General features: G+C 39.3%; 1 protein-coding gene across 3 annotated transcripts in view; it reads right to left on the bottom strand.

The window, feature by feature from the left end:
- TFDP2 (transcription factor Dp-2) overlaps positions 1-25,519 on the bottom strand; it is a 52,580-nt gene that overhangs the window by 13,170 nt on the left and 13,891 nt on the right. Inside the window, exons 3-10 of one of the 3 annotated variants that reach the window (XM_015637389.3) lie at positions 22,136-22,202; positions 13,108-13,211; positions 10,097-10,218; positions 7,728-7,775; positions 6,410-6,572; positions 5,731-5,877; positions 3,591-3,659; positions 1,815-1,966 (exon numbers count right to left, since the gene is read on the bottom strand). In XM_015637389.3, coding sequence (XP_015492875.1) covers positions 1,815-1,966; positions 3,591-3,659; positions 5,731-5,877; positions 6,410-6,572; positions 7,728-7,775; positions 10,097-10,218; positions 13,108-13,211; positions 22,136-22,202 — 872 coding nt within the window. The remainder of the gene's footprint in view (positions 1-1,814; positions 1,967-3,590; positions 3,660-5,730; positions 5,878-6,409; positions 6,573-7,727; positions 7,776-10,096; positions 10,219-13,107; positions 13,212-22,135; positions 22,203-25,519) is intronic. The other 2 variants (XM_015637391.3, XM_015637392.3) reach the window with 2 other exon arrangements.

The raw sequence follows: 25,519 nt of genomic DNA on the forward strand, positions 1-25,519 counted from the left end.
GTCTCTAAAAGATAAGTCACTGATAGGTCTTGCATTATCTCTCCAGGCTCATGTCACATGTCAATTTTCTTGCTAGGTTGTTTTCTAATACTTATTATTTTCTTATACCTGAACCAGGAAGCTTGAAAGGTCTTGAGTTTATACACAGAATTTTCAGTTGGTAATCTAATGCCCTGTGCATTATATGTACATTTCCAAGCAATTACTTTCCTTTGGAAGTTCCTCTGTAAATACAATTTTGAGTTGCTAATGCTGTAAGCTTAGTTCTTCATTGGACTTACTAACATGGGTGCTTTATATAATGTTATTTGGAGAAGAAAGAAAAATGGAAGCCCTTTAAAAAGTGGCTTTCAGTCTGGAATCAAGTGCAGAGCAAGCACTCAAGCTGATCAGTGATGGAGTCAGGTAGCACAAATGCTCCCCAGTAAGTCGCCACCTTTGCTAACTGCCTTATTTAGCAGACCAGTGTAACAGTGGTTAAAACAGCAGTTTCTGGCACTGTTTACCTATTGCTACTGCCCTAATTAGTTGCACAAATAACAACCACAGTGGAAAGCTGGCTTAATTTGGGTTGTACACTTAATGACCTCCAGGTGACATACTGCCAAAGCTGAGTTATATAAACTGAAGTATCAACAACAATAATTTTGGTGTGCTCACTTTTGGTAGGAATGTTTTCACACAGTTGGAGAGCACAGAAGTGTCTTACGCTACTCTGGTCCCAAATGCCAGATTAATCTCTAGCAACTCAAAGCAGCAGTTCTGAAGTTTCAGTGTGAAATTGTTCAACTTTTTAACAACTCCAAACCTAAGTGTAGAGTCCTGTTTAAAAGAGCAGGAAGACCTCTCTAGTGTGACTATAGAATAAGGCTGTAATTATGCTAAATCAAAAATGATCCTAAAATTTCCAACTTGCTGAACTCATGAGTGTATTCCATAAGTTTTGTCACAGAATATATTGGATTTCAGTCTAATTTTATATAAAAATGCAACTTTTAATTGTATTGCCATTTTGCATGCTGGTGCATGGGTTACTAGAGCCTGTCTATTTTCGCTGTGTGATTGACTTGAAGTTCAGTACAGGATTTGCATACCACAGAGTGAAATCTGTAATCTACAGTATTAGAGCAAAGCCAGCTATTTTCAGCTAATAAACTGATTGTGAGCCGATTACCAATTAACGTAACAGCACCTCAAACTTCAGCCATATTTTCACAGGATGAAGAGCACAAGCATCCACAATTACGTAACTGGAAGATTTTCAGATTAATGTGAATGCAACTGTAGCAGTTTGCTCACAAAGACAGTATTACAAATGTCTGTATCCTTTCTTTCAAAGAATTTTTTGCTGTTAAAAAACACTTTCAAGGTTCTTATCACCTGGAGTATGTTACTTTTATGTCACATGGATAACCTTGTGTTTCTGACTGTGTACATTTTAAGCATACTAAGAGTAAGAATTCACATGGCTGCTTTAAAATGTAGTGCTGTCCTAGCAAATAGTTTAATTCATTTATTTCTCCTGTGCAGTGAATGCTCTTCGAAATGTCAGCCTGAAGTGCCTTTTACAACAGTGAAAGTCAGCCTGTTTTAACTAGAGATTGTAAGGCAGTGCTAATAAACTCATTCATATTATTACTGCAATTGCATTAAATATTTTAAAAAAACAAGCAATCCCCTGAAGTCACAGCTGCAAATATAAATACAATAATTACTTCTAGTAAACTAGAAAAAAATTCCCTCACTTGTTTGAGGAAAAATTTGAGGCCACAAACAAGATTTAAATGATAAAAAATAATTCCATAAACACTCACTTATCACTTGATATGCTGCAGTCTATAATTGTTCTTTTGCTAGTGTTGACTATTAAGAAAGGCAGCTGTATTGTGGAGGTCAAAGATGGAGGGCCTTGATTTTGCTGTTCATTTTGCTGATTTCTTTGTACCAAGTTTTTAAATGCTATTTGCTGTAAAACAAAAGAAAGAAAAAAATTATCATTGACAATGAAAGGTCAGACATCAGTGTTTCTAGGAAATGCAGCCTCATAAGTCTTATTTACTAACTCAATACCTTAAGTAATCTTTTGTCAAAAAGTGAGTTATGGCCTTTCTCTTGGCACTAGTGAAGTTCACCAGGAGCAGAAGTTAAATCAAGTTTTTGCACATACACTATTGACTCTATCCTCCCTCACACTCCCTGGAGAAGAAACAAAGGAGCAGTAAGGCTTGCTGGAGAATGCTTCCCCAATCCCTTTGAAAAGGCTCTGGAGTCAGAGGTCTTCTCTGGTACTTTTTATGTGTAATTACCTCAGGGTACGAGATAGTTACACTGAAACAAAAATTCCCCAACTTCCTGTATCTGTAATTTTTATTCTCTTTCCCTTCTCATCCCTCACCACCTTCTCTCTTTCAAAATAATGAGTTTGGAAATTCTCCTCTGGAAGTTATTAAGCAGGTGCTGTTTGTGACACCACTCACTGCCTGGCAGTTTCTTATATCTGACTGCATGTGCATGAAAATGTGTGGGTTTAGGAAATGTTATTTGAGGGACTGGAAGTCAGTGTACTTACCCACCTGAGGCACTGCTTCTTCCATTTAAGGGGAAAAAGATGGACAGAATCCCAAAGGATTAGTAAACCCTTTGGCAATCAACACAATCAGGGCAATAAAAATAGTTGTGGATAGTAAGGGAGCCAATTCTGTCAATGTTTGGGCAAAAAGAGGGCCTGAGTTGCCTTATTTTCACCAGTGTAATTTCATGCTACTGTTGGAGGAACTGCTGATGTATTGGGTCAGACAGATAGAATTCCAATTGTACCCTAAGTAGAGAAACAGCTTTTGATGATGAACAAAGAAGAAGCATTAGAAATTTGAAAGTTTCGGTGAATATCAATTACATGAAAATTGTATCAGTGTAGTGGAACCAGGAAAAAAAATACAGCCTTATTGCCTGTAATCTCATAAAATCATTTCATTACATTTAAACTACTAAAAGTCTGCACAGACTAGAATGTTAAGGAATGCTCATAACTATATTTTTTAAATGTTTCTTATAAACAAGATGCATTTGAAATATATTTCAGCAATTAAAGCCAAAAGTCATATCAAAGGTATGCGACAGAAGATAAAGGTGTTGGATTTGCCATCCTTCCACTCTTAAGATCTAGATATGTCTATATCCCCCAAAACAACTCTGCACACATTTACACAACTTCTGTTACGAACTTCATAACTTAGGTCAAAAGAAAATTTGAAGAATGACTCAGGGTTGCTCTGGGGGAACTTAGAGTCAACAAAGGGGACTTGTGAGTTGTTCCCATTCCCACTGAAGCTGGCAGAGCTTCAGCAGAACACTGAGGAAAGTTTGTGGCACACAGATGGAGCATGCTGGTTTACAGCAGGCAAAACTGAACCACAGAGTGTCAGCAAGAGGTCCCCCTACCAGAATCCAGAAAGGTCACATGAGTCAAACTTCACTCCTTAGTATGTCACAGCTGTTAGTTAAATCTAGGAAGAACTTCAGAGGATCTAACATGTTGGATTTGCACTTGATATTTTCATTTATGGGGAAAAAATTAAAATTAAATATACCTGCAGTAGTAGTTCTTGCAATTGGGCTCGCTTCTGTTTTATCCTTTCAATCCGCTTCTGTTTTTCTATCTTAAAAGATAAATGCAAATGCATCAAGATACTTAGTTACCTTGTCCATTCCCTTGTACCAAACTGAACAGGCTTTCTTTGTAAACAGGGGCAAATTGCATGGGCATAAGAGTTCCCCCATTAAACAGGTCTGGCAGACTGTAATGTCTTTCTTTGTCAACAATTTTAACTCCAGTAAGGATTTAATTACTACAAGAGGCTATTATGTCCCGTCCACCCCCCCCCCATTCTGCCTCTTCTGTCTTGCACTGAGTGCCAATTGGCACCAAATCAAACACTTACTGGAGGAGATGCTTTGGGGTTTTTTTCCTTCTGCCCTCCACTCCTTTGGAATTGTGCATGTCCCACTGTTCTCCTAGCTGCAAGCTACTAGACATAAATACATGGAGGCTGGGCTTATGATCACCTATATCTTACTAGTGACCTCCACTTTTTATTTGAGACTGGATTAAACTGAGAAGACTGCAGCAAAATCAAGTAGAGATAACATTTTCTACAGGAGCACAGGCTCTTGCAGCAATTTAGTTTGTGCTGGTTGATGTGGTCAAGCTGCTGTACCTGGGACACGCAGAGCTGAGACAGGGCAGTGCTGACCCTACAGGTACAGCAGTCTAGGTGTAGTCTTTTAAAACTTAGCTGGCCCAAACTCCTCTATCTTATTTACAGTGCTGCTTTGTGGTGGTGCCCTCCTCACACACTTTAAAATGCATCTTTCAGATGGCTTTCTGTGCTGGGACTCTTCAAACCAGTAAGCAGTACAGATTTCAGATTTATCATGAAAATCATGAAAATTTACAGATTTTCATGTCATTCAGGCATGGTTTCTATATAACAAGCTCTTTTGCACTGATTTTTGTTTGTACTGGTAATCTTATTATGGATTTAAACTGTAAGAACAGTTGCCACTTTATACAGCTTTAAAACCAAAATTAATTTTGATTTTCACACCATGAAAATGCAGCTTTGTTTTACATTCTTTTCTATTATGTCAGGGGAAGCAACATTTTTTGAAAAATATGCCTGGCTTCCATTATGTGCATGTGTAATTATAGCTGAAACAGTGAATTGCATATGATTATTAAAGATGAGACCATGAAATTCAAGTTCCATATTTGTAACAATAACCTATACTGGAGACAATGCATTCACATGAATGCATACAAAATGTAGATTTAACCAGAATTTAAAAAACATCCTGAAGCATAATGATTGAACACATGCATTCTCCTTGGATGGATGTATTTTTCAAGTTGCTGTAATGGACAAGGACAGTAAAAGCTTTTCTCTTACCACATCTAGAAAGACAATTGATGTAAATGACCCTGCACAAAAAGAACTGTTCTGTACTGGAGAGGCACCCACCCACCTTTTAAGATATCTAATGCCCAAATGTCACAAGCTGAGATGTATTTCCAGACAGCCATTACAGCATGCTACAATAAATACAGTGACTTGTGCTTTTTATTTATAGCACATTTGGCCTGAAGGACCGGCAACATTTGTGCATATAAATTCTGGCATCCCAGTAAAAAACACTGTAACTCTTAGCCTGCTGAAAAAATAATGGAAATAACTGATAAGTAGTAACTTTTTTTTGCTTTCTCTGGCAGTTCATAACTAGTATTTGACATTCCAGCAGGAATTATTTTTCAATTTAATTTCCTTTGAATTATATTTCCAAGTACAGATATTAATAGAGAATTGGTCTAACTTTAAATGTGAACCATTTTGTGAGCATAACTGAACTTTCTTTTGACTTTCTTCTGCTTAATCCAAGGTACTACAGACTTTAATCTTAAAAATAATCCCTGATTTAATCAATGTCCATTTTTGTAAGGTAAAGAGCTTGGCTTTTTTTAAAAACTAAATGTAATGTATACTAAATGAAACTGAACTAAGTATATACAAACATATTTTTTCAGTTTATTCCAATATCAGAATTTGTATTTTCATAGAGCACAAGAATCAAAACCAATCAGGTTCAAATTGAGAAAACAATCCCTCTTCTAAAGAGCAACTCAATTATCACAACATGTGAACAAAACAGAATTTCCCATGTACCTCCCTTTACCTCTAGATTCTGACATTCCTGAGCTGAGTTTGTAGGAAGGCCGATCCATCGAATTTCCTTCTTCTCCTTTGAAATTATGTTCATTGCCATCAGGACATTGAGGGCATCGTAAACTCTCCGTCTAATATTTTTCTGATCATAAGCCTGCTAAGAAAACAATACAACACTAATTACAACAAAAGAATTGAATTAAAAAAGGAAAAGCAATTGAACACATCCTCCACAGACATGGAGGAGATCAAATGCCAAAATGGCAGTTCTGGTTAGAGTGGTGTCAAAGCATGATCCTTCATCTGTGATGCCCCTTGGATACCACATGAGCATGCTTGGTTGCAAATGGAAGTTCAGGCCTTCCTGAAGCATCTCTGCAGGAAATTCCATCATGGCAAGTCTGGCACAGTCAAAAAGCCTGACAAGACCACATATACAAGAGTAGCCTTTTCTTAAAGTTAGTTATTTCAGTGGATTCCTCTACTTTGTTTATAATTTAGAGGGAGTTCAATTCTTCATCTTAATTCTATATTTTTATGTTTCAAAGGGTAAGTCTTTATATTTGAGAACTAGTTCAGTGAGAGTTAAGGAGAGTATGGACTGTGGCAGGACAGTGCAGAAACAGAATTCCATGATAAAACAGACAAATCTGTATTGGTATAACAAAATTCAACACATATTTGCTTACTGAATCTGTTGCTAGGTGGCTGTTAGAATTTGTGAATTCTGATACGAGTTCATCAGCTACTTCGTTGTATGAAGTTGTTCCTTTACGTTGAACTTTTTCACAAACTTTCATTGAAAAATGCCTCAGACCCTTCCCATTTTTATCTCCTTTCTTGCTTCTCTTACTGAAAAGAGAAAAGCATTATTTTAATACATTGAATGTTAATAGGCTATTTTGTTGCACAGCAAAAGGTCTACTTTTTGCCACAGAAAACTGGACTATCTAAATGAAAAATAAAACTTCTGCATCAGTTTCTTGTTTCTTACAAGTTGGCAAAAAAGTGTACTAGAGCCCCTTCCCCTTCTTTGACTATTTCTACATTGATAGCATTTGAACACATGTTGCTGGGAAGATGCTTAAAATGGATTTTTAATTCATCTCCAGGTGGTCTCACAAAAGAACAATGAAAAAAAAGAGGAAATCGCAGGGTGCTTATGTGCCTGGAAGCCAAGTTAATGTGAATCTCTGATGTGTGTGCCTAAAATAGAAAGGCTCAGACATCCCTATTTAAAATACAGCAGGAGATACTAAACTTGGTCATTAGGGGAATTAAGATGTATCCATCACAGACTATATGTATATATACACACATCATAGCATATATACAAACATACACATCTATCCTATGATGTGTCCATCACAGAATAGATACAAAAATCTCTTCTGTGGAGAGGAAGTACATATTCATTGGGTTTTAAGGTGCCAAATTAAGAACTGGCAAACTGTCAGGGTTATTTTCCATTCCCCTTCTTCCAGAAAAGCAAGAGCTTAGGTAATGGTAATAGGAAAAAAAAAAAAACAGAGCAGTTGTTTTTATCACACAAACTAGATCTGGATGTGTAATTCAACAGAAGTCTTTGAAAAGTTCAGCTGTGTTGTTTTTGGGGGTTTTTTTCTTTTTTTTAATTAGTCTCATGTGTCTGTTTTCATGTGTCTTATGTTTTTCTTTTTTTTAATTAGTCTCTGAAAATGTGTTCCAGGGAGAGCTGTTATTTTACAGAAAAAGGGCCCCCATCAGCAGTAAAAAGCTAAAGAAACTATTGAAAAAACAATAATAGTTTTCAAAATTGTGAATGTGTTTCGGAAAACAGAATACAGGTAAAAGAAACAAAAACAAGTAAAAAGGAACACCAGCAGACTTAAAAAAACCCCAACACAGCTTTGATGTGAAGGAGTGAAAACTGCTGAAAGCCGGAACTGGACAGTTGTCTTTCTGAAAGGCAAATCTGAAGTAAACCAGGTGTGACTCTATACATAAAATACATTCAGTAACACTCACCTTTCTGAAAAATCTGACTCTATAATTTCTTGAGTCCGTTTTCGCTCCCTAAGACAAGACAATTCAAACTTAAGTTGAAAATAACATTATATCTGTAGATGACTAAAATCACTGTATATGGGGCCTAGCTGGTTCTAGTGTTTGCTCTTACATGTTTACTGAAAGGGAAAAATACAACACACGGAGCTTGACAAAATTTGAGGCCAGGTAGTTAGGATTCATGGAGAAAGTTGTTGAAGCTCACTGCCAGACAAATTCTGTTCCCAATTTTACCATGCTTTGACCATAGGAATTGAGGGAAGTCACTTCACCTGGAACTACAGGAAGTGCTGGTGTGAGCTAGATGTCTGAAGACCATCAAAAAGGAGAAGCTGGGCTCCTTTGAAATTCTTATTTAAAATTCCTCCACGTGGAAGAAAAATGTCTTTAAACAGTGCATAAGATATATCCTACATTTTCAAGCCAGTAAATGTTCAGGAATCTTTACATGAAACCCCAAGGTAAAACACTAAACATATTCCTGTTAGAGCTGATGCATACAGAGCTGAAGACTGCCTCTGAAGCTGCCATGAATTCTGAGCAGCAGTCTGCAATCACTGGCCATTCCTTATCATCCTGTTTATTCCCCTCAACAAGTAGGAGCTGCTTCCCAGACCTGCATTTTCCTGCTGCAGCTGAACAGAAACAATGGGTTTGAAAACCTGTGCTTGAAAGCCAGCACACTTTGGTTGTGTGATCCAGAATGCACAACCAGGCCTCTCCCTCAGCAGCACCACAGGGATTCCTGTCCATGGTGCTTAACTGGGGCTGAGGAGCTGGCGCTGGGGGGCTGCCCAGGACACAGGCCTGGAGCGGCAGTGAGTGAGAGCTGTGCCCTGCTCTGCACACCAGGCTGCCAGAGCCTGTGCCCAGCCTGGGCAGCCAACGTGCTCCTCCCATTCTGGAAATAATTCAGAGCCTGAGAAGTAACCCATGGGTAAAACAAACAGTCTTTTAAGTGTTTTCAGCAAGGGTTCACCACCTCAGTTCAGGAATACCACAGACCCTTCCTTAGCTCTGTTCCTCAAATGAAAATATGGCCTATTGTAGAGACTTCCACATGGATCACTATTGACTCTGGACAGACTGTGGTCTGTCTGGAGTCATCTCGAGACTTTTTATGAATGAAGCAAAAGATAAAGCTCATTGGAAATCTTGTGTCTCTACTTGAGGGATGCACACAAACAGAAAGATGGTGCTTCTTGGTGGTGGATGCACTGCCACAAGGCTGCTCTGGGAATCCCCACCACTGGATGACACTTCAGAAAGCAGGGCGTGTTGATTCTTTGGTTTAGCAAGCTGTGACCAGACAGTAGAGTTTGTCCCTCTTCTGGGTGCTGAAAGAACACCTGCCTAGCCTCCACATTTCACAAAATTTGCAGGGAAAGAGTAATTTTTGACAACTCCTTCCCAAACAAAATCAGAACTAAGTGCATTCAAAAGATATTTCAGGAAATAAACACATACTCAGCAAAAAAATTCAGCTTAAAAACTGTGTGGCTAGGCCTGCAATTTATTGACTCTCTGCGGGGGAATACAGTAATTGGGAAGTACAACCTATGACACACCTTGCTTACAGAGTAAAATGGAGAAAGTCAAGGTACAAACATTGCACTCTCATTTCTGCTCTTTACTACATGCTCCATTTCCCACCTCTGTTGTTGAAAAGGTAATACTGACATTCATCACTGATTAGAAAAATTAATCTAGATGCAGAAATATATTACTTTTTCAGATGCAAAGAGGCAAACATCTCTTTTGAGACAGCTAAGCTCAGCAGTACTGATAACAAAATGCCAAGAAACAATGTAAAGACCAGATTTAATTAAAAGATATAAAGTCATGTTTGCCTGGAGCACCTCAGAACCCCATGAAACTTGTTGTTAATGTAGCATAGTAACAAAAATAATACACTGATTATATTTAAAGTTTTCTATTAGAATTTATTAAATGCCTGTTGAAATGTTTTTGATAATCTCCCCCTGTAGGCACCTGCTGCTCAATAGCAGTGCTACATAGATATACCATGAACTAATGGAAAAAATAAAGGCTTCTTTTAACAGGAGTTGTTGTGACTCTCCATTTTCACCAAGAAACAGACACTGTCAGAAACCACAAATAAAGCAGACAGTGAAGTGACTGGTGTTTATAATTCATGTTCACATGCTCCAGACATCAGAAGTGCCTCCCAGTCTGAAAAGCACATGCCATACTTCATTTAGTTGTGCAAGAACTAGAAACTGTAAGTCAGAGTATAGATTCAACAGTGTAAGCAATGGAAAAGATCAGAACAGATGCTCAGACATCTTTAAGTGAGACAAAAGCCTTACCCTGGGACCCAGCCGGAAGCTTCTGTTATGTGTGTCTGTGTGACCATTGTTGGAGCTGGGTTATACGGACTCCCAATCAGAACACTCCCTGAACTGGTCAGTCTTTGTGGTGTGCTTATGATCTGTAAAATTCAGCAATAAAGACCACAGCTCTCTTAAGAAAACAGAGGTTACTACAGCCCAAAATTCATACTAAGCATTGCACTAAGAAAAGTAATAATAATTCTGTACCAGAAGCGGTCATAACATACAGAAAAGATGGCATCAGAAGATCTTCATACAGTAAAGTCATTACAGCGCTGCTAATTTCCTATTAATTGTACTGTATTACTGTGTTATTCATATGGACAGGAACCAGACAAATGATTCCAAATAATTCCTAGGTATGGCAGATAGGATCTCTACCTATAGACATCCAATTGTTTCTTCATGAGTACATCTAAGCAACTTCTTGATCAATGTAATCAATATGACCTTTTTTTCTTTCCAATGGATTTGTCTCTTGTAATTGTCTATACCGAATACAATCTGAGCTGCAGGCAAAGCATTCCCTGCAGTTTCTAGCATTCACAAGATCCCAAGGCACTCTGACAACTAATTGTGACTACAGAATTCAATGTAAAGTCTACGATATAGAGAGAATTTATCTGGTGAAACTGTAGGTGAAATAGTAGGTACACTGGTTAACACCAGGACACCCAGTCTCGACTTCTAAATCACATTCCAGTTCATTTTTCAAAGCAGGTCACCAAATTATTTAAATAATATTTAAAGTGAAATAGTATTGATTATCTAATCTTTAAAATAAGCCACATTTAATTATTTTGATTCCATTATGGTAAGATTCATACCAAAGCTGCTTGGACAGTGCTTTTTACTCTTATACCTTACCTAATTGTTTAAAACTTTGTTTTATTTTACTCCATTTATTAGTGACATTTGAGTAGTGACTGTACTAAACTTTGTAGTTTCCTTTACTATTTAACTTATCCATCATCTGTGTAAGCATTCCAAGGCACTCTGGTAACTGTTTTAAGTGTATGCTTGTTGTAAGTACACAGCAGATATATATATAGGGACAGCAAGTGTGTGTGTATATATATATGCATATATATATACATACACATATATATACACATATATATATATACATGAACTACAGATAAGTATACAGAATTTGTTTGCTATCCATCATTATTGTTTAGAAAAGCAGAAAAATGGTGTGTGAAGAATTCCCCATCTCCCTAGCTCATTGAGCATTATTTCACATCCCCCCTGGTACCATGTTGTGACTACATACGTGTCTATTTTGTCTTAAAGACATACATTGATCTCATTTATTGTTTGCAAATGCACAGTTTGACAGAACCGAGGAAAAAGAGAATTTTAGAGAAACCAAAACACAGGTACAGGTTATGTATTGATTTCTGGTCCTGGTTGATCCTGGAGACCCAAAGGCGCCTAGCTTTACCCCTCGCAGGCAGGCACAGGAAAGGTGTCACTTCCGTCACCTGACTGCTGCTCCGGCCGGAGGCAGGAAGGCGTCCAGGGCCGAGTGGTGGTTTGGAGCCCGGCGGAACGAGCAGGTGCCGATGGTCCCGGGGGCGAGCGACAGCCCGGCCCGGCCCGGCCCGCGCCGCCCTCTAGCGGCAGCCGCCCGCTCCTGCACCACGGCACCCGCGGCCCCTGCGCCGCTCTGAGGGACCCGCAGCGGCCCCAGCGGATGGAACCCACTGCGGGTAAATAAGGCCTAAAGAAATAAATTAATCAAGCAGGGCGTCGCTGACACAGGTAGACGCTAACATCTAACTGATGAGGGAGCGCTAACATTGCCACTAGCGAGAGCTCGTGGGCATCCGCTTTTAAACAGCCTGGTACAACACAGCTGGGTGTCTCAGAAAGCCTGCGTTAATGGCTATTTCTTAAGAAAATGTTTTCTGAATATAGATCTATCCTTGCAAAGCATCTGAATAGAAGAATAAAAAAAAATTAAAAAAAAATAAAAATGTGTGTCTCACATCACGCAGTAGCTTTTGCAACTTCTACCTGCTATAGAATCTAAATTGCAAGCAGGGCTCATTGAAACCAAAAGCAGGGCTTGAGAAGTCAGTCATAAGAGTAGGAACTGCATTAAGTGAGTGCTCTCCCTGTTGTGGGTTATTTGCTGCGCTGCCAGGACGCATCCTCAGTGGCAGAACTGTTCCAGTGCAGTGCCACAGGGCACAGGGCACAGCGCTGACGCACTGAGCTGTTCCTGGCAGGCAGCCCCTGGCCAGTGCTGGGGGCAGAGCTCTGCGAGCAGGGAGTGCCATGGGGGTGGCTGTGATGTGTGTGCCCCTCTGCCCAGCTGGACAAACCCCCCACAGAACAGCAGACACTGCTCATGTGAAAAAGGCCCAACACCATTTTTACAAAATGCATCAAATGGTTCTGCACTCAGGCTAAGTGCTTGGCAAGAAGGTTATCAGGTTGCTAGAAACTGTTCACACCATTGCCTATTTAGCTCTCTGACCACCAGAAAATCTAACTTTCTCAAAACTAGATCCAAAATCCCTGGAACATCAATATACATATACAGTTATCATGGACAGGAAAAGAGTTTTAAGGAGAGTAGTTTCAACAAGTTTAGAATTTCTACAAACACATCAAAGACACTCTTACAATGCTGGAGATTTACTGGTGAGAACATGACTTAAAACATTCAAGGATTATCAATATTCAGGGTTTTTTCTTAATATATTTTTGAGTAATAGTTAAAATGTCAGCTGGTAAAGCTGTTTCAATTTCCATTCAAAGCCAGAAGATAGGTACCCCCTAAGGGCACGTACAAGAGCATTGCTGGGATCGGCAGTTCTGGCATATCAGGCCTGCCGTGCCCCCAGGTCAGCACCCTCCCATCCAGGTGGGGCACTTTGTGGCTGAGGCAGGAGGCAGCAAGTTCCTGGAGTGTTCCTGTCTTACACCACCAGGAAGTCACAGCCAGTTACACAGGCTGGGGTTGCAAAACTTACCATTTGGGGTCCAACATTCACATTGATTGGTCCCAAGGTTTTTGGCAAAATCTTAGTCGGAGAGTTGGTGCTGGAAACTGGCAATGCAATTACTGAAATATTACCTAAAAAGGGCGGTAAAAGGACAGTTTTAAATTACTTCCTTAGTAACCTGTGGAAAACGCTTTGGCAAATTCTACACCACTCTAACATTTTGGCTTTGTTGTCTCATTCGCTGCGAACACACCCTCATGTAACCTCCAGACCTCTCAGCAGATGGACACCTCACAAAACTACACCTTCACTATTTTACTTTCAAAATGACATGTATTTTATTTCCAGAAACAATTCATTCTTGCTTAAGACAAAGAGCACACAGCCTGACATTCCTCAGCATTAGAAGTGAAAACAATGAGAATACTTTTAAAAGAAGCCAACATACAAATCCTATTTACAATCTTAATCACATGTACAAAATACGAATCCATAAACCTCCATAGCCTTAACCATTCCTCATCTGACTGGCCCAGAGTGTTCCAGTCATGGATGATGTAAGCCAACCACAGCCTGCCACTGTACAGATGGAGAAAGTGATGCCTTTACAACTCACCTGTGACCAAAGTCACAGAGCAGGCAGCTGGATGTCACAATAAAGTCTCCCATACCCTCTCCAATGTAGTGTGTTCCCATCCCAAGATGTTTAGCACCTTTGTGATCCCAAACTGCTCATGGATCTAAGTCATCCTGTCTACCAGAGAAGAGCAGCTCTGAGCTGACAGCCCCAAAATACTGCTGCTCCTCCTCTATCCCAAATTGCATCTTGTATCTCAATTATTTGGAATTAATGTTTAAATCAAAACTGTTGCAGCACCACCGCTACCCCCTGAGTGTTCAAACCGTTGTGCACAAGCCTCTCAAAGCCCTGAGCACGCACTGTGGTGGCAGCAGCTCCTTTCTCTGTGACAGCTTCAAAGCAGGAGAGCTGGGATCAATCAAACACCAGCCCCTTCCTACAACAGCCTGATGGAGTGTGGGGAGGGATGGGCTCTGAGGCACAACCAAATATAAGGAAGAGCTGCCACTGCCTGGTAATCCAGAATCAGCCTGGGTCTAGCTGGGGTCATGAGGACGAGGATTGGTTCCTGGAGAGCTACTAATGTTCTCTGGCACTGCAGACCACAGCTGAAGGCATCTGAGGTGACAGGTCCCTTCAGAGCAGCACAGGCACCAGCCCTCCTCCCACAGGAGCCAGCCAAGACTCAGCTTAGCCCACATGGCCCAGGCTGACTCAGTGGTGTTACACATCTCTGTTCCCCTGTCTCTTCACATCACCTGTTCATCTCCACTGCCCAATTTTATTTTCTCACTTGGTCCTGGATCATGGTCTTGTTTTCTACATTTTATTTTAGGATACCTATGTTTTCCATTAGGTTACTGAAAAATGATAAATTCAACCAAGTAACTTCTCTGCAACAGGAAGCAGAGGCAACACAAGTGAGAGAAAAAAGATCTTATCTTCTGTAGTTACAGCACAAAAGTAGAAACGATGTAGATTTATGCTAAGTCTCACCTTCTCACCTGAATAAGAAATATTCAACAGATATATGATATATGAGAAATACAAACAAATTGAGACTAGGATGTTCCAATGTTCTGTATTGTAATGTTATGTTGTAATGTTAAAATTATAATGTAATGTTTTGTATAGCTTCTGTTGGCATATGCAGTAATACTACTACATAATATTAATTTTCCAAAAGGCAAATCTGTGTCTGAAAACATCTTCAGAAGCAGCTTGCATCTCTGCTCAATAAAATGAATGAATTATTCAGTCATGTAACTCACCTAGAAAAACAAATATAAACCTCCTACACTTGCAAACCCACCTGCCCAGTAAATCTTTGCTCTGTTATCAAACACCTTTTGTGAGGTAGTGCCAGAGAGCACAAGACAGTAATTCATGATTTACATACACTGTGTTCCCATGCTGAGCTCAAAATAGTTCTTTTAATAGAGAACAGTTTCCAGTTTTACTTTTGCTAAAGGATTCTGCCCAGGATTTCCCAAGCTGTGACAGCATATTCCATCAAAACATAGTCTCTCCCCTCATTCCAGGCTTTTGCCATCAATGATGTGTCACTTCCCAGTACTGCTGTAGGAATTTTCCTCTTTTCTGCTGCATCTGAAACTTTTGATCCCATTATCTCCAGCTCTCATACTATTTCTCCTTGTCCCTTTTCTTACCAGGGAAAAGAAAAATTACTTTTTCTGGTGCTGACAGCGTAAGGTCACATGGCCAAGTACAGTAAAATTGTAGAATGTTGGGTTTGGCTCCCAGCTCTTTTACCACAGGGCTACAGCACAGAGCTGTCTCCAGCAGCACTTCTCAGCCTGCAAGGGGCACTGGGCTGCCACGTTTGTTTGTGCCAGCGTGGCCATGTGGGGCTCCCAGCACTGGACAAAGAGCACAGCAGCACAGCCAATGCACACAGCCACCACCTCCAGCACTGGGCACAGCTTGCTTCCTTCTCAGCCTGCGCCACACAGACTTGGATCCAGGGGATCCAGCTGCACCTGTCACTGCTTTGAACATTTGTATGGATGTACTTCTCTCACACACATGTGCAGACCCATGAGCAAAGCCACACAAACCCACCAGATTTACTGAGCAGCCCTGGAAAAACCACTAGCAAACCACTACTTAGCAGCTACTGCTGCACTGTGCCCTCATTTACAAGGCTCCCTGGAAAAAGGAATACGGGCACCATTGGGGTAAATACAAGGGTCATTCAAATTACTTGATCTTGATTTTAAAAAGGTATTTGCTTACATATGGTATGTGTTCAAATGTCAATAAAAAAGATTTTCACCTTCTAATCCCTGCACAAATACCTCATTTGGCAGCAGTGTTTTCAAAACAATCTTAAGAGTTGACCAAGATTTCATAGAAATGTTTCCTTATCCTTGTTCTTACTTTCAATTTTCTTCATTGGAAAATATAAATATGTGATTTTTAAATACAGATAGGATGAAAAAGAACCAGTTTGTTTTTATGAGTGAGGTATTTCTTATCCAGTGGCCAAAAATAAAGAACAACCAAATTTTTCACAGTAAGAAATTGCTCTTCGTGTTTGTCAGTAGTTAAAAAAAATAGTAAACAGAAAGTTTTACTAATTAAAATTAAAATATTCCTCCCTACCATTTTCTTTTTCTCCCAGTAGCATCATGGTCCAGATACTCATGTGACTTCAGTTGCTTCAAATATTATTATATCATTATATAATTATATTGTTATTACATTATTATATTTAGGAGAAAGTAGATGTGACAAAACATTCAACAGTTTTCTGTATTCTGCTGAAAGCAGAAATATCATCAAAGTAACTATATATACTATCCTAAAGCAACTGCAAAGGCTTTAAACATGACCAAATTTTAAATAAATGCCAAGTCTTAATAACACCCATCATCTGGGGACAAAAAAGATTACACTGATTTATGTCCTGGGGCACAAGAGCAGTGAGTACAGTGATAAGCTGCACACAATGAAACCCATCAGCCTTGAGTCACGGTAATCTCACTGCATGGATGGAAAAGGTCAGCACAGATGGATCAAACTGGAATGATTTGTATAATAATACTCAATTCTTATATAATGTTTCTCAGCAGTACTTTCAAGGCACAAAGGAGGTCAGCATCATTATTCCCCTTTACCTATGGAAATCCAAGCACATGGGAAAGAAACCCACTTAAAACTCTCAGGGAGGCTTTAACTGCAATGCACAGAAAGCCATCCCAAACTGAGCCTCCTTGGCACTGAAGCAAATTCAGAATAACAGTCTTCCAGTGGATATATGTATGTTTCTCTCAGAACAAAAAGCACTTTGCTTCTACATAAATTATTTTTCCATCCTTCAGTCACCGCTATTGTTGCTTCTCAGAGAGAGAAACCAGTGTTGCTATAATTTCTTATTTTAAAAAACCATCATCACTACATAACTATTATTCTTCCTGGCATTTGTGCAATAATTTTACTGGTGCACAAAAATAAAAATTCAGTTTAAATGATCTACAGCCTCAAGCAATCACAGATAAAGTTATTCATGTTTATGTACATGCATGCTCACATGCACACACTAAGCAGCTTACCAAATCAGTTTAAATCATTATGTGCCACCCTAAATAGCTTAATTGCACATAAACATGCACTCCTATACAAATACAAAACTAAAGAGATTTTAGTGATTTTTTTCCCTGTATAACTAAATCTGTTAGGTCTGCAGCTTAGTTGCAAAGATAATCAGAAACAATGTCAACTGGAGAATCTATAGAATCTGTCACAGCCAGTTTGAAGGAGACCATGGCTGATGGGGAGCACAGCCCAACCAGCTGGGGTTACACACAATGCATACATCAACAAAAAAAGCCATTGAATTTTCAAACAAAACACCAGGGAAGTGTTGGTAATTTGGGTTTCATATTCAGAGCTCTAAACAAATGTCCACTTTTTAAAAGTGTCTCAATGAACAGCCATTTTTAATAATACAGCCTACAGCTTGATGATGATGGCAGAAACCCCAGCTCAGAGCTGTGAGATATCAGCAGCCCTTTAGGATATTTTGCAACAACATATGTGATGTGTCCTCAGGGTCCTCTATTACACTAAGACATTTACTTATCTCCAAGATCAGTACTATTAGAGCATGTAGAAAATTTGAATTATTACCACGTTCTTAGTACACATGTATTTTCTTGGTACATTTCTTAATTTGTGCTTTGCACAAAATTACTGGTTTACAAACCTAGCTTCAAAAATTCCATAGAGATGAAATCAAAGAGATCTGTAGAAAAGAAAAAATAGAATGGGGCAGACAGTTTTTCAATGTACTTCAGGCTTATACAGAGCAGTACAATTTCAGTCTTTTACTGTCCAATTTGAGACAAATCTACAGAAGTTAACAGCTGTATGAATCTGATGGTACCAGGCACAGGCCTATGGATAACTGCTTCTGATGTCTTGGTCATTTTAGCAGATCTCTTCAAGCATACAATGAAGTACTTCCATTACAGCAGCGCTGTGCACTAAGTTTTTAAAACAGCAACTCCAACAAATCAGGGACCCTTGGGACTCTAAGCTGGCACAGAGCCCTGAAAGCTGCACACATCCCTGTGAATGCACAGGTTTTATCGGGCAAGGGTAACACAGACCCACCCTCTGCTTGGGATCACCGGGAAAAGAGTTTGATTTTCCATTGTTGTAAGAGATGTGAACAGGATTACAAAACTTCAAGCATGTAACTTAGAGACTGGGACTGTCTCCCAAACAGATTAACTTTTAAATCCTTATGGTTACACCTGAAACTTTTTATCATGAACTCTACAGCAGGTCTAGTACAATTCATCACAGCTTGCAACAATTACCCCAAACCAAAGCAGAGCTGTCACTATCCAACTCATTCACAAACCAAATTACACCTGCTGAGGACTAACTTGAACTATTCTATTGAAACAACTTAATTGAATGTGCCAACTCCAGGAAGACATTTTGCCACTTAAACCAGAATTTTGCATGAATGTTGAATGCAGTTCCTTAGTTCCAGTCAATCCACCTTATTGGACATCAAAGTTCTGTCAACACGCAGGAGAACATCAGTCTTGATAGCATGGATCCTCCCAGGAGTATCTCCCAACAGGCACAATTCATGATGGAAAACTAGGAGAATACCTGACACATATGTACAGATCTATCCCCAAGGCTACAAACAGCCATCTGTGTTCTACAAAACTTGAGAGGAAGCATCTCTTTTACATTCAGCAAGCCAAGAATATTCATTTACTAAATATTGAGAAGTAAAATTAAAATGCAGGTCTCCTAGAGGAATAATTTCAATCACTAGTAATTTCAGGTATGGAAATGAAGCCCAGCCAGCCCAGCCTGTCACAGCTGAACAATTTTGATTGCAACAATAAGAATCCACTATGTCAAAGACCAAGTGAAAAGGACTTTCAGAAAGGAGATATCCTGACAGTGCTGCATGGGCTAGTGAAGTATTTTATCCAGAGATGGTCCTTGCACAAGCAGTCCCTGGCATTTGATGAGTACCACAGCCATCAGTCAAAAGCCATCTACATGTGGCATTCCCTCTCAGATCCAATGAGTGCTCATTTCAAGCAGAAGAAACAAGCTCCAAAGAGAGAGGCTTTTAGCCAAAAGAGCCTGTTACCTATGAGATAAAGGCAACACATGAAGGGAAGTGAATTGTCTGTTGAACTAGAACTATTCACCAAAAAAAGTGAACATAATGCTCTGCTGAACACTGTGAAATTTCTTCTAGGCACACATAGGAAAAAAAAAAATAGATCTGGTTCCCTTCAGAATTAGGCAACAAGACTTTTTATGAGGATTACAGATTTGGATGTATATGCTTTGATTCTTCAATCATCACATTTAAAACATCAAATTCCTTAGTCAATTTGCATTGCATTTAGATACACTGGTTACTGTAAATATTTTTTACCCTACACATCATCTACACAAGGAATAAAATCAAATATTGAAAGTATTCTAAAAAGCCTGAATGAAAAAAAGCTGTAGCAGGAAGATGACAATATTCACTAACAAACACAGGAAACAAGCTATAATGAGAAAACTGAATCCCCAAATAAACCAAACAACCTGTCAACCTAGTTAGAAACATTAATTCAGATTTAAAAATCAGCAAAAGTGACACAGCAGTACTCTGAGACAGATCAGATTGCAATACCTAAGCAGTCTGTGAGCATTAACTTCTGTAACAAAATACACCTGGAAAACACCCAGAGGCTGTGCATGGACCCTAAAGGTAAAGGACACTAAAGGTAATGGTGGGAAAGATAAACGGAGCCTGATAAACACTGCAATGGCAGCAACAGAGTAACTCCTTCAAGATGGTTCAGGAGAAAAACTTGTGGAGAAAGGAGATTTTGAAAACAGCCTGTGAATGGAAGAAAAGCAGAGAAATCCATTTTGAAGTGCAAGGGTCATGTGATCAGCTACTTTGATTAGGCATTTTTAGTGAGACAACGACAGAAAGTTTCCCCAACAACAATTATCTTGTGGTGGTAAAGCTGTGGAAGAAGACTGCAGTATCTGTGTGAAACAGCAACAGCAACAGCTGACTTGGTGTCTCGAGACATCCTCGTGCAGTCCGAAACAGCATCCTCAAAGAGCCAGGCTGCTGTTACTAGGCAGTGGCTCACCTACAGCAGAACAGCATTTTTCAACATTTGACCCAGTAAACCTAGAATTTCACAACAGATTTCATAGAAAGATAAAAGATCAGGGCTCATTAGTAAAAAGAAAGATATTTTGCAAGGAATTTTCTGTGTGCTCAAGGTTCATCACAGGAATCTGAAGTGTTAAATTAATGCAATAGTGTTTGTGCTAGAGGCAAATAAACATGCACCACAATTATCTTTCTGGAAAGAAAAGAAAGATGTAACTCTTATTTAAGCAAAGATTTCTAGCCCTTGAAATCCTATGCTTTCTAGAAGGTCTTCATTACAGCAAATGGCCTCTCTCCTTTGCTCTTGAACATATCATAAATCCATCATGCTTCAGTCTAAGAATACTATGAAGGCATATTATAAATAGGCCCAGGCATGTAGCAATGAATTGCCTTTAATTTTACTATAGCAAATTATTTAATTTAAATAATGTATACTAAAAAGAAAAACAAAAACCAAACTGCCTTCACTAGGAAGCTCACAAAGCCCTGTTAAGAGCTAGTGGATCTGAACATCTGTTTGGACTTTTTCCCCCTCCTTAATTTCCAGAGTTCAGCAATGGACATGCCAAAAGAAGAAGTAAAGGATACTTTAGACTGAAAGTAGGAGACACAGCTTAGGTAATGGCTGTATCTGTACAAGTTTCCCCAGCTTTTATGGAATATTTGATGTTCTAAGAAGAGCAATCCATTGTGAATGTTTTATTTCAATAGAGATGGCAACAATTTCTAATTATAGCTCAAGGTTAAAAAGAGTCCCAAAAATCATTAGATCATAGCATTTTATAAAATACACAAAAATGAAGGTAATAATGCATCCATCATCCCAGAAGCAAAATCTGATAAAGAATGGGGTATGGGTCACTGGGATATTCCTAACATTAATGACCCATGTTTTATAAAGTTATTCAGTTCTTTTCTGAACAAATCAATTGCTTGCTTCAGAAATTATTTGAAAATGTTCCACTTAGTCTTTTTCCCTAGCATCACAACACAATCACAGAACAACAAAGCACAAAGGGCAACATGCAATAGATAGTTCTCAAAGGCCTCCACCAGTTTGTCATATTCTGCAAAGTTTAGAAAACTAGGAAGATACTGTAGCTCCAGCCAGTTTCTGTTTAGATTATCTCATTTTTTCAGTCTCTTAGGTTTGATGGCATGAGCCAAAAATCAACCTTCCTGCTACTACATACATTGGTTTATTGCAGCAGATTACACCAAACCAGTATTTAATTAGAAAGGTTGATTGAAATATTTCCTAAACTGAAAATCCTTGAGTTTTCTAATATAGATAAGGGGTTTGTTTTACTGGAATACCATAGCTGTTATGACTGATCATAAATTGTTTTTGAGTCAAGTGATTAATTGAGAAGTCTTAAGATAAAACAGAATAGGACAAAATATAATTATTATTGTAAATTGTGCAGAACATTTAGAAGTATGATATGATGCTTAGCCTTCTCTGTTGTTTTGACTACAACGGACTCAGGGAACTTTAAGAGTGGGGCAGAAATCAGGAAATTCAGCATATTATTCACCATCAAGGAAGGAAAAAAAGAGCTTATTTTATCCTCTTATTATTTTTACTACCCCCTATTTTCCCCTCTGAAATTCTGAAGATTTTCCCATCTTTGCTACTGACACTTACATGCCAGTATTAAACAACCGGTGGGAATGTATGAGATATATTTTGAACATATAAATTCTGAGTATCCCAAATATGAATCAACCATATGCAGTGAAATAAGTCTTAATGTATGTATTGAATAGAATTCTCTTACCTTTTGTTGGACTCTGGTTCTGATCTATAAATCCTTTCAAGTCTCCATTTGTGGAAGTCACACCAACCTGAACAAAACATTTTTGAAGTCTTAAAACACGATAAACATTTCTATGTTTTCTAATATGCAACTAACAATATTATGAAATCAACTTTCTGCATTACAAAGCATCACAGTCCTATGGAGAGTAGAGTCTAACAAGGGCATGACACTCAGGGCAAGGTATACAGGACATTAACTGTGTATATATGAAGATAAACTCTATTTTTAGCTAAGCTGTTACCTCAAAAAACACGCTGAATATTCTGGCCATGCACTACATATGATCCAAACAGCCCATTCTGGCTATTATGGTGTAAGGCACAGTCGCCTCCAAGTCAAAGGGAGCAGCTGCCACCAATAACACAGCAGAAATCCGCCCATGTCCAGTTGCCTCAGTCCTAAGCTGCACGGTCTTCAGGTCTGAGATGTGCCTGTTGATGCATTCTAAATATATTCCCTAGTCTTCAGAGATAGACTGATTTACTGATGGTAAGTTACTGGAGACATGAAAAAATTAAATCTTACACAGAATAGTGCAACTCAGACCTTGGCATGCACACAAAGCATAGGAAAGTGTAGTTTGTACAGAAAAATACAAGATCACAGCTCCTGAATGAGGAAGGGAAGAGATGGGAAGTCCCTCATGTCTCAACTGCTTTCTAAAATACTATAAAATTTGAGTACTTCCATAAATCAATGGGACAAAGTGTTCCACTATCCAAGTTAAAAAGGCAATCATACGATGAAGGATCAAATGTTTTGCTTAATTTTACAGATGTACGTAGCAGTAATGGAACCTGTGCTAGGGCCAGTTGAAGAATTTTAAAACACTCAAGTTGGAGCATCATTTAATTTTAGGTAAATAAAAACAGTATCTACTTAACTAAAATATACACAAGACAAAAGAATACCTGGTATAAGCATTCAGCCTCTTAATTCTGATTAGAGACTTTGTATTCAGCAAATAATTTTTGTAGGGAAAAATCTGCACACAGCATTGTGGCAGATTCCTGAAAATACTTCTACCAAGATTTCTTCCCCATCAGGAGACACGTAAGAACTGTTTCTGCATTACCCTGATTGTAAAACACTGCCCAGATGAGCTCAGTTACGTGTTTCTATAAACAAGCCCTTCGAGACGCACAGTACAGCTCCTCAGTTTATGTCGGACATTGTCAGTATCGGACTGGCTCTTTCCTGCCCTTCCTGGCACACCCAGCTGGACCCTCCTACAGGCGCTTGGGCTGCTGCGGTGTCCCCAGCGGCTGTGCCAAGAGGGGTGTCCCATTTTCCCTCCCACTCCCGGGCTGTCTCCCAGCAGGTGGCAGCGGTGCAGCAGTGATGCAGCGGGGCTGGGGAGGGCCCGAGCAGGAACGCCCGGATTGGAGTAGAGCGAAGGAAGGAAGACATAAAAACAAAGCAAAACGTCTCCTCAGCACTGTTTGGTAGCAGATCCATAGGGAAAAGAGTGGCAGTCCAGGATCTCTTGTGCTTGGGCACAAGGAATGCTCGTGTGGGAAGAGGCCACTGCAGTTCCTTACACTGAGGATGTGTTCTTGAGATGTTTATAGCCTGCAAAGCGCACAGTGCAAAGCACTGCGAGGCCGCTGCAGCGCCCAGCCAAGGAGAAGAGGCTGCACTGCCGGCTCACACCTCTGCTGCCTGCACACAGTCAGTGTCAGCTTCTCCCAGGAACCCTGCCTGCCTCTGCAGCAACCAGAACAACACAAACGGGAGAAGTTTTCAATTCAGGGAAAGAATAGGGGTCCACAGAGATAAATACCACGTTAGATTAAGGGCCTCAACTCATTCCAAGAGAAAGGACTACAAGGAACATCTCCAAAGACAGCACTGAAATTTGTTCACAATTGAACATTCAGCTCTAGGTCTACAACTGTAGATTTCCCTATTAATTCAGATCAGTGTTTTAATCAAACACAGAAGATAACATACATATACAGTGTCAGAATGAAAATTCTAAGTTTTACATTTAATTCTCTGAAAGATTTAGAAAGAAATGCAACAAAGTATTTGGGACATTTTGTGCATTTCTTGTACTTCAGTGATCCAAATGACACAAAACCACAGAACTTCAGTTTGCACAGAAATTCATTACAATTGTTCTAGTAGCACATTTACAAACACAAGCACTATTCTCAATTTTATAATCCTTGTATCTAAGTTTATAAGAGCTTGAAAACAAACTTGAATTTCATGAGAACTGAAGTGAGAAATGTGGCAGACCTAAAGGAATTTGTTTCTCTTGGAGAAGAATGATCCTAACTACACCCTCAAAAGAAGTAATATGTGATGCAACATTACGATACTGCTGCACAGCAAGACCTTTATAGGATTCCATCTCAGTGTTCAAGAGTCCCAGGCCACATTGTTATCTGAGAGAGACCACACACTGCTTTTGGGAATCTTGTACTGTAACAACTCCTAAACTGACACCGGCAAACAATCCAATGCTTAGCTGGTATCATTTGTTACTTTCTGTACTGCTCATGACATACATTTCTACTTTATAACATTGGCCCAGTGTCCAGATTACTAAGCATGGCAGGAGCTGGACTGGGTATGGCAGGAGCTGGACTCCCACTCCTGTCCATCTGCAGCACAAGGAATCCAGCCACAATGGGAGAAGAAGAAAAGATCTTTGCAGACCTACTAAATATCTTCGAGGTTTGTTTGCCTTTCTTCTTAGGTGACTAAGTTTCCAAACAGGGTGAGGGGAAAGAAAAAAACTCACAGCCAGAGTCTTGGATGGGGCCAACTTCCACGAGCAGCTCTTGCAGCTTGCCTTGCAGCACAGCCTTCTCTACTGCTTGGCTGGGCAAGGCTCCGTGACCAACATCAGCAGTTAAACTTTCTTCCATGCAGACATGTGATAGGAGAATATCACAGCCATTTAACTGGCCTTATCTAGGGCAAGACAGCCACCCTCTGAGAAGCACTGACAAATAACTTCACAACCAAAACTAACAGTCTCATTCAAAAACCTGCTGAAGTTACATCACTCATTTGTTTGAGTACTGAAACTAAAAATTTGTTTGAGTAAACTAAAAATAAATTTACCATGAGGATTTGCTTTTTGTTTTCTCCATTTTTTCATACTATTGTCTTTTTACCTGAAGGGCCGATGGGAAAGGAGATACAAAACAGTCAAGAAGAAACACATTTTCTCATATAAGTAAAGAATGAAACAACCCAGTTGGACAGGGAGATTTAAATTACATCTGGGTACAATATATATGGTAAGCACATAAACATCTCTTTTCCAAGAGAACTTGTAACTTTTATTCAACATTTTATTATTCATAGCTTCTTTGGTTGGATTAG

This window comes from Parus major, chromosome 9, assembly GCF_001522545.3.
Source record: "Parus major isolate Abel chromosome 9, Parus_major1.1, whole genome shotgun sequence".
Taxonomy (NCBI): Eukaryota; Metazoa; Chordata; class Aves; order Passeriformes; family Paridae; genus Parus; species Parus major.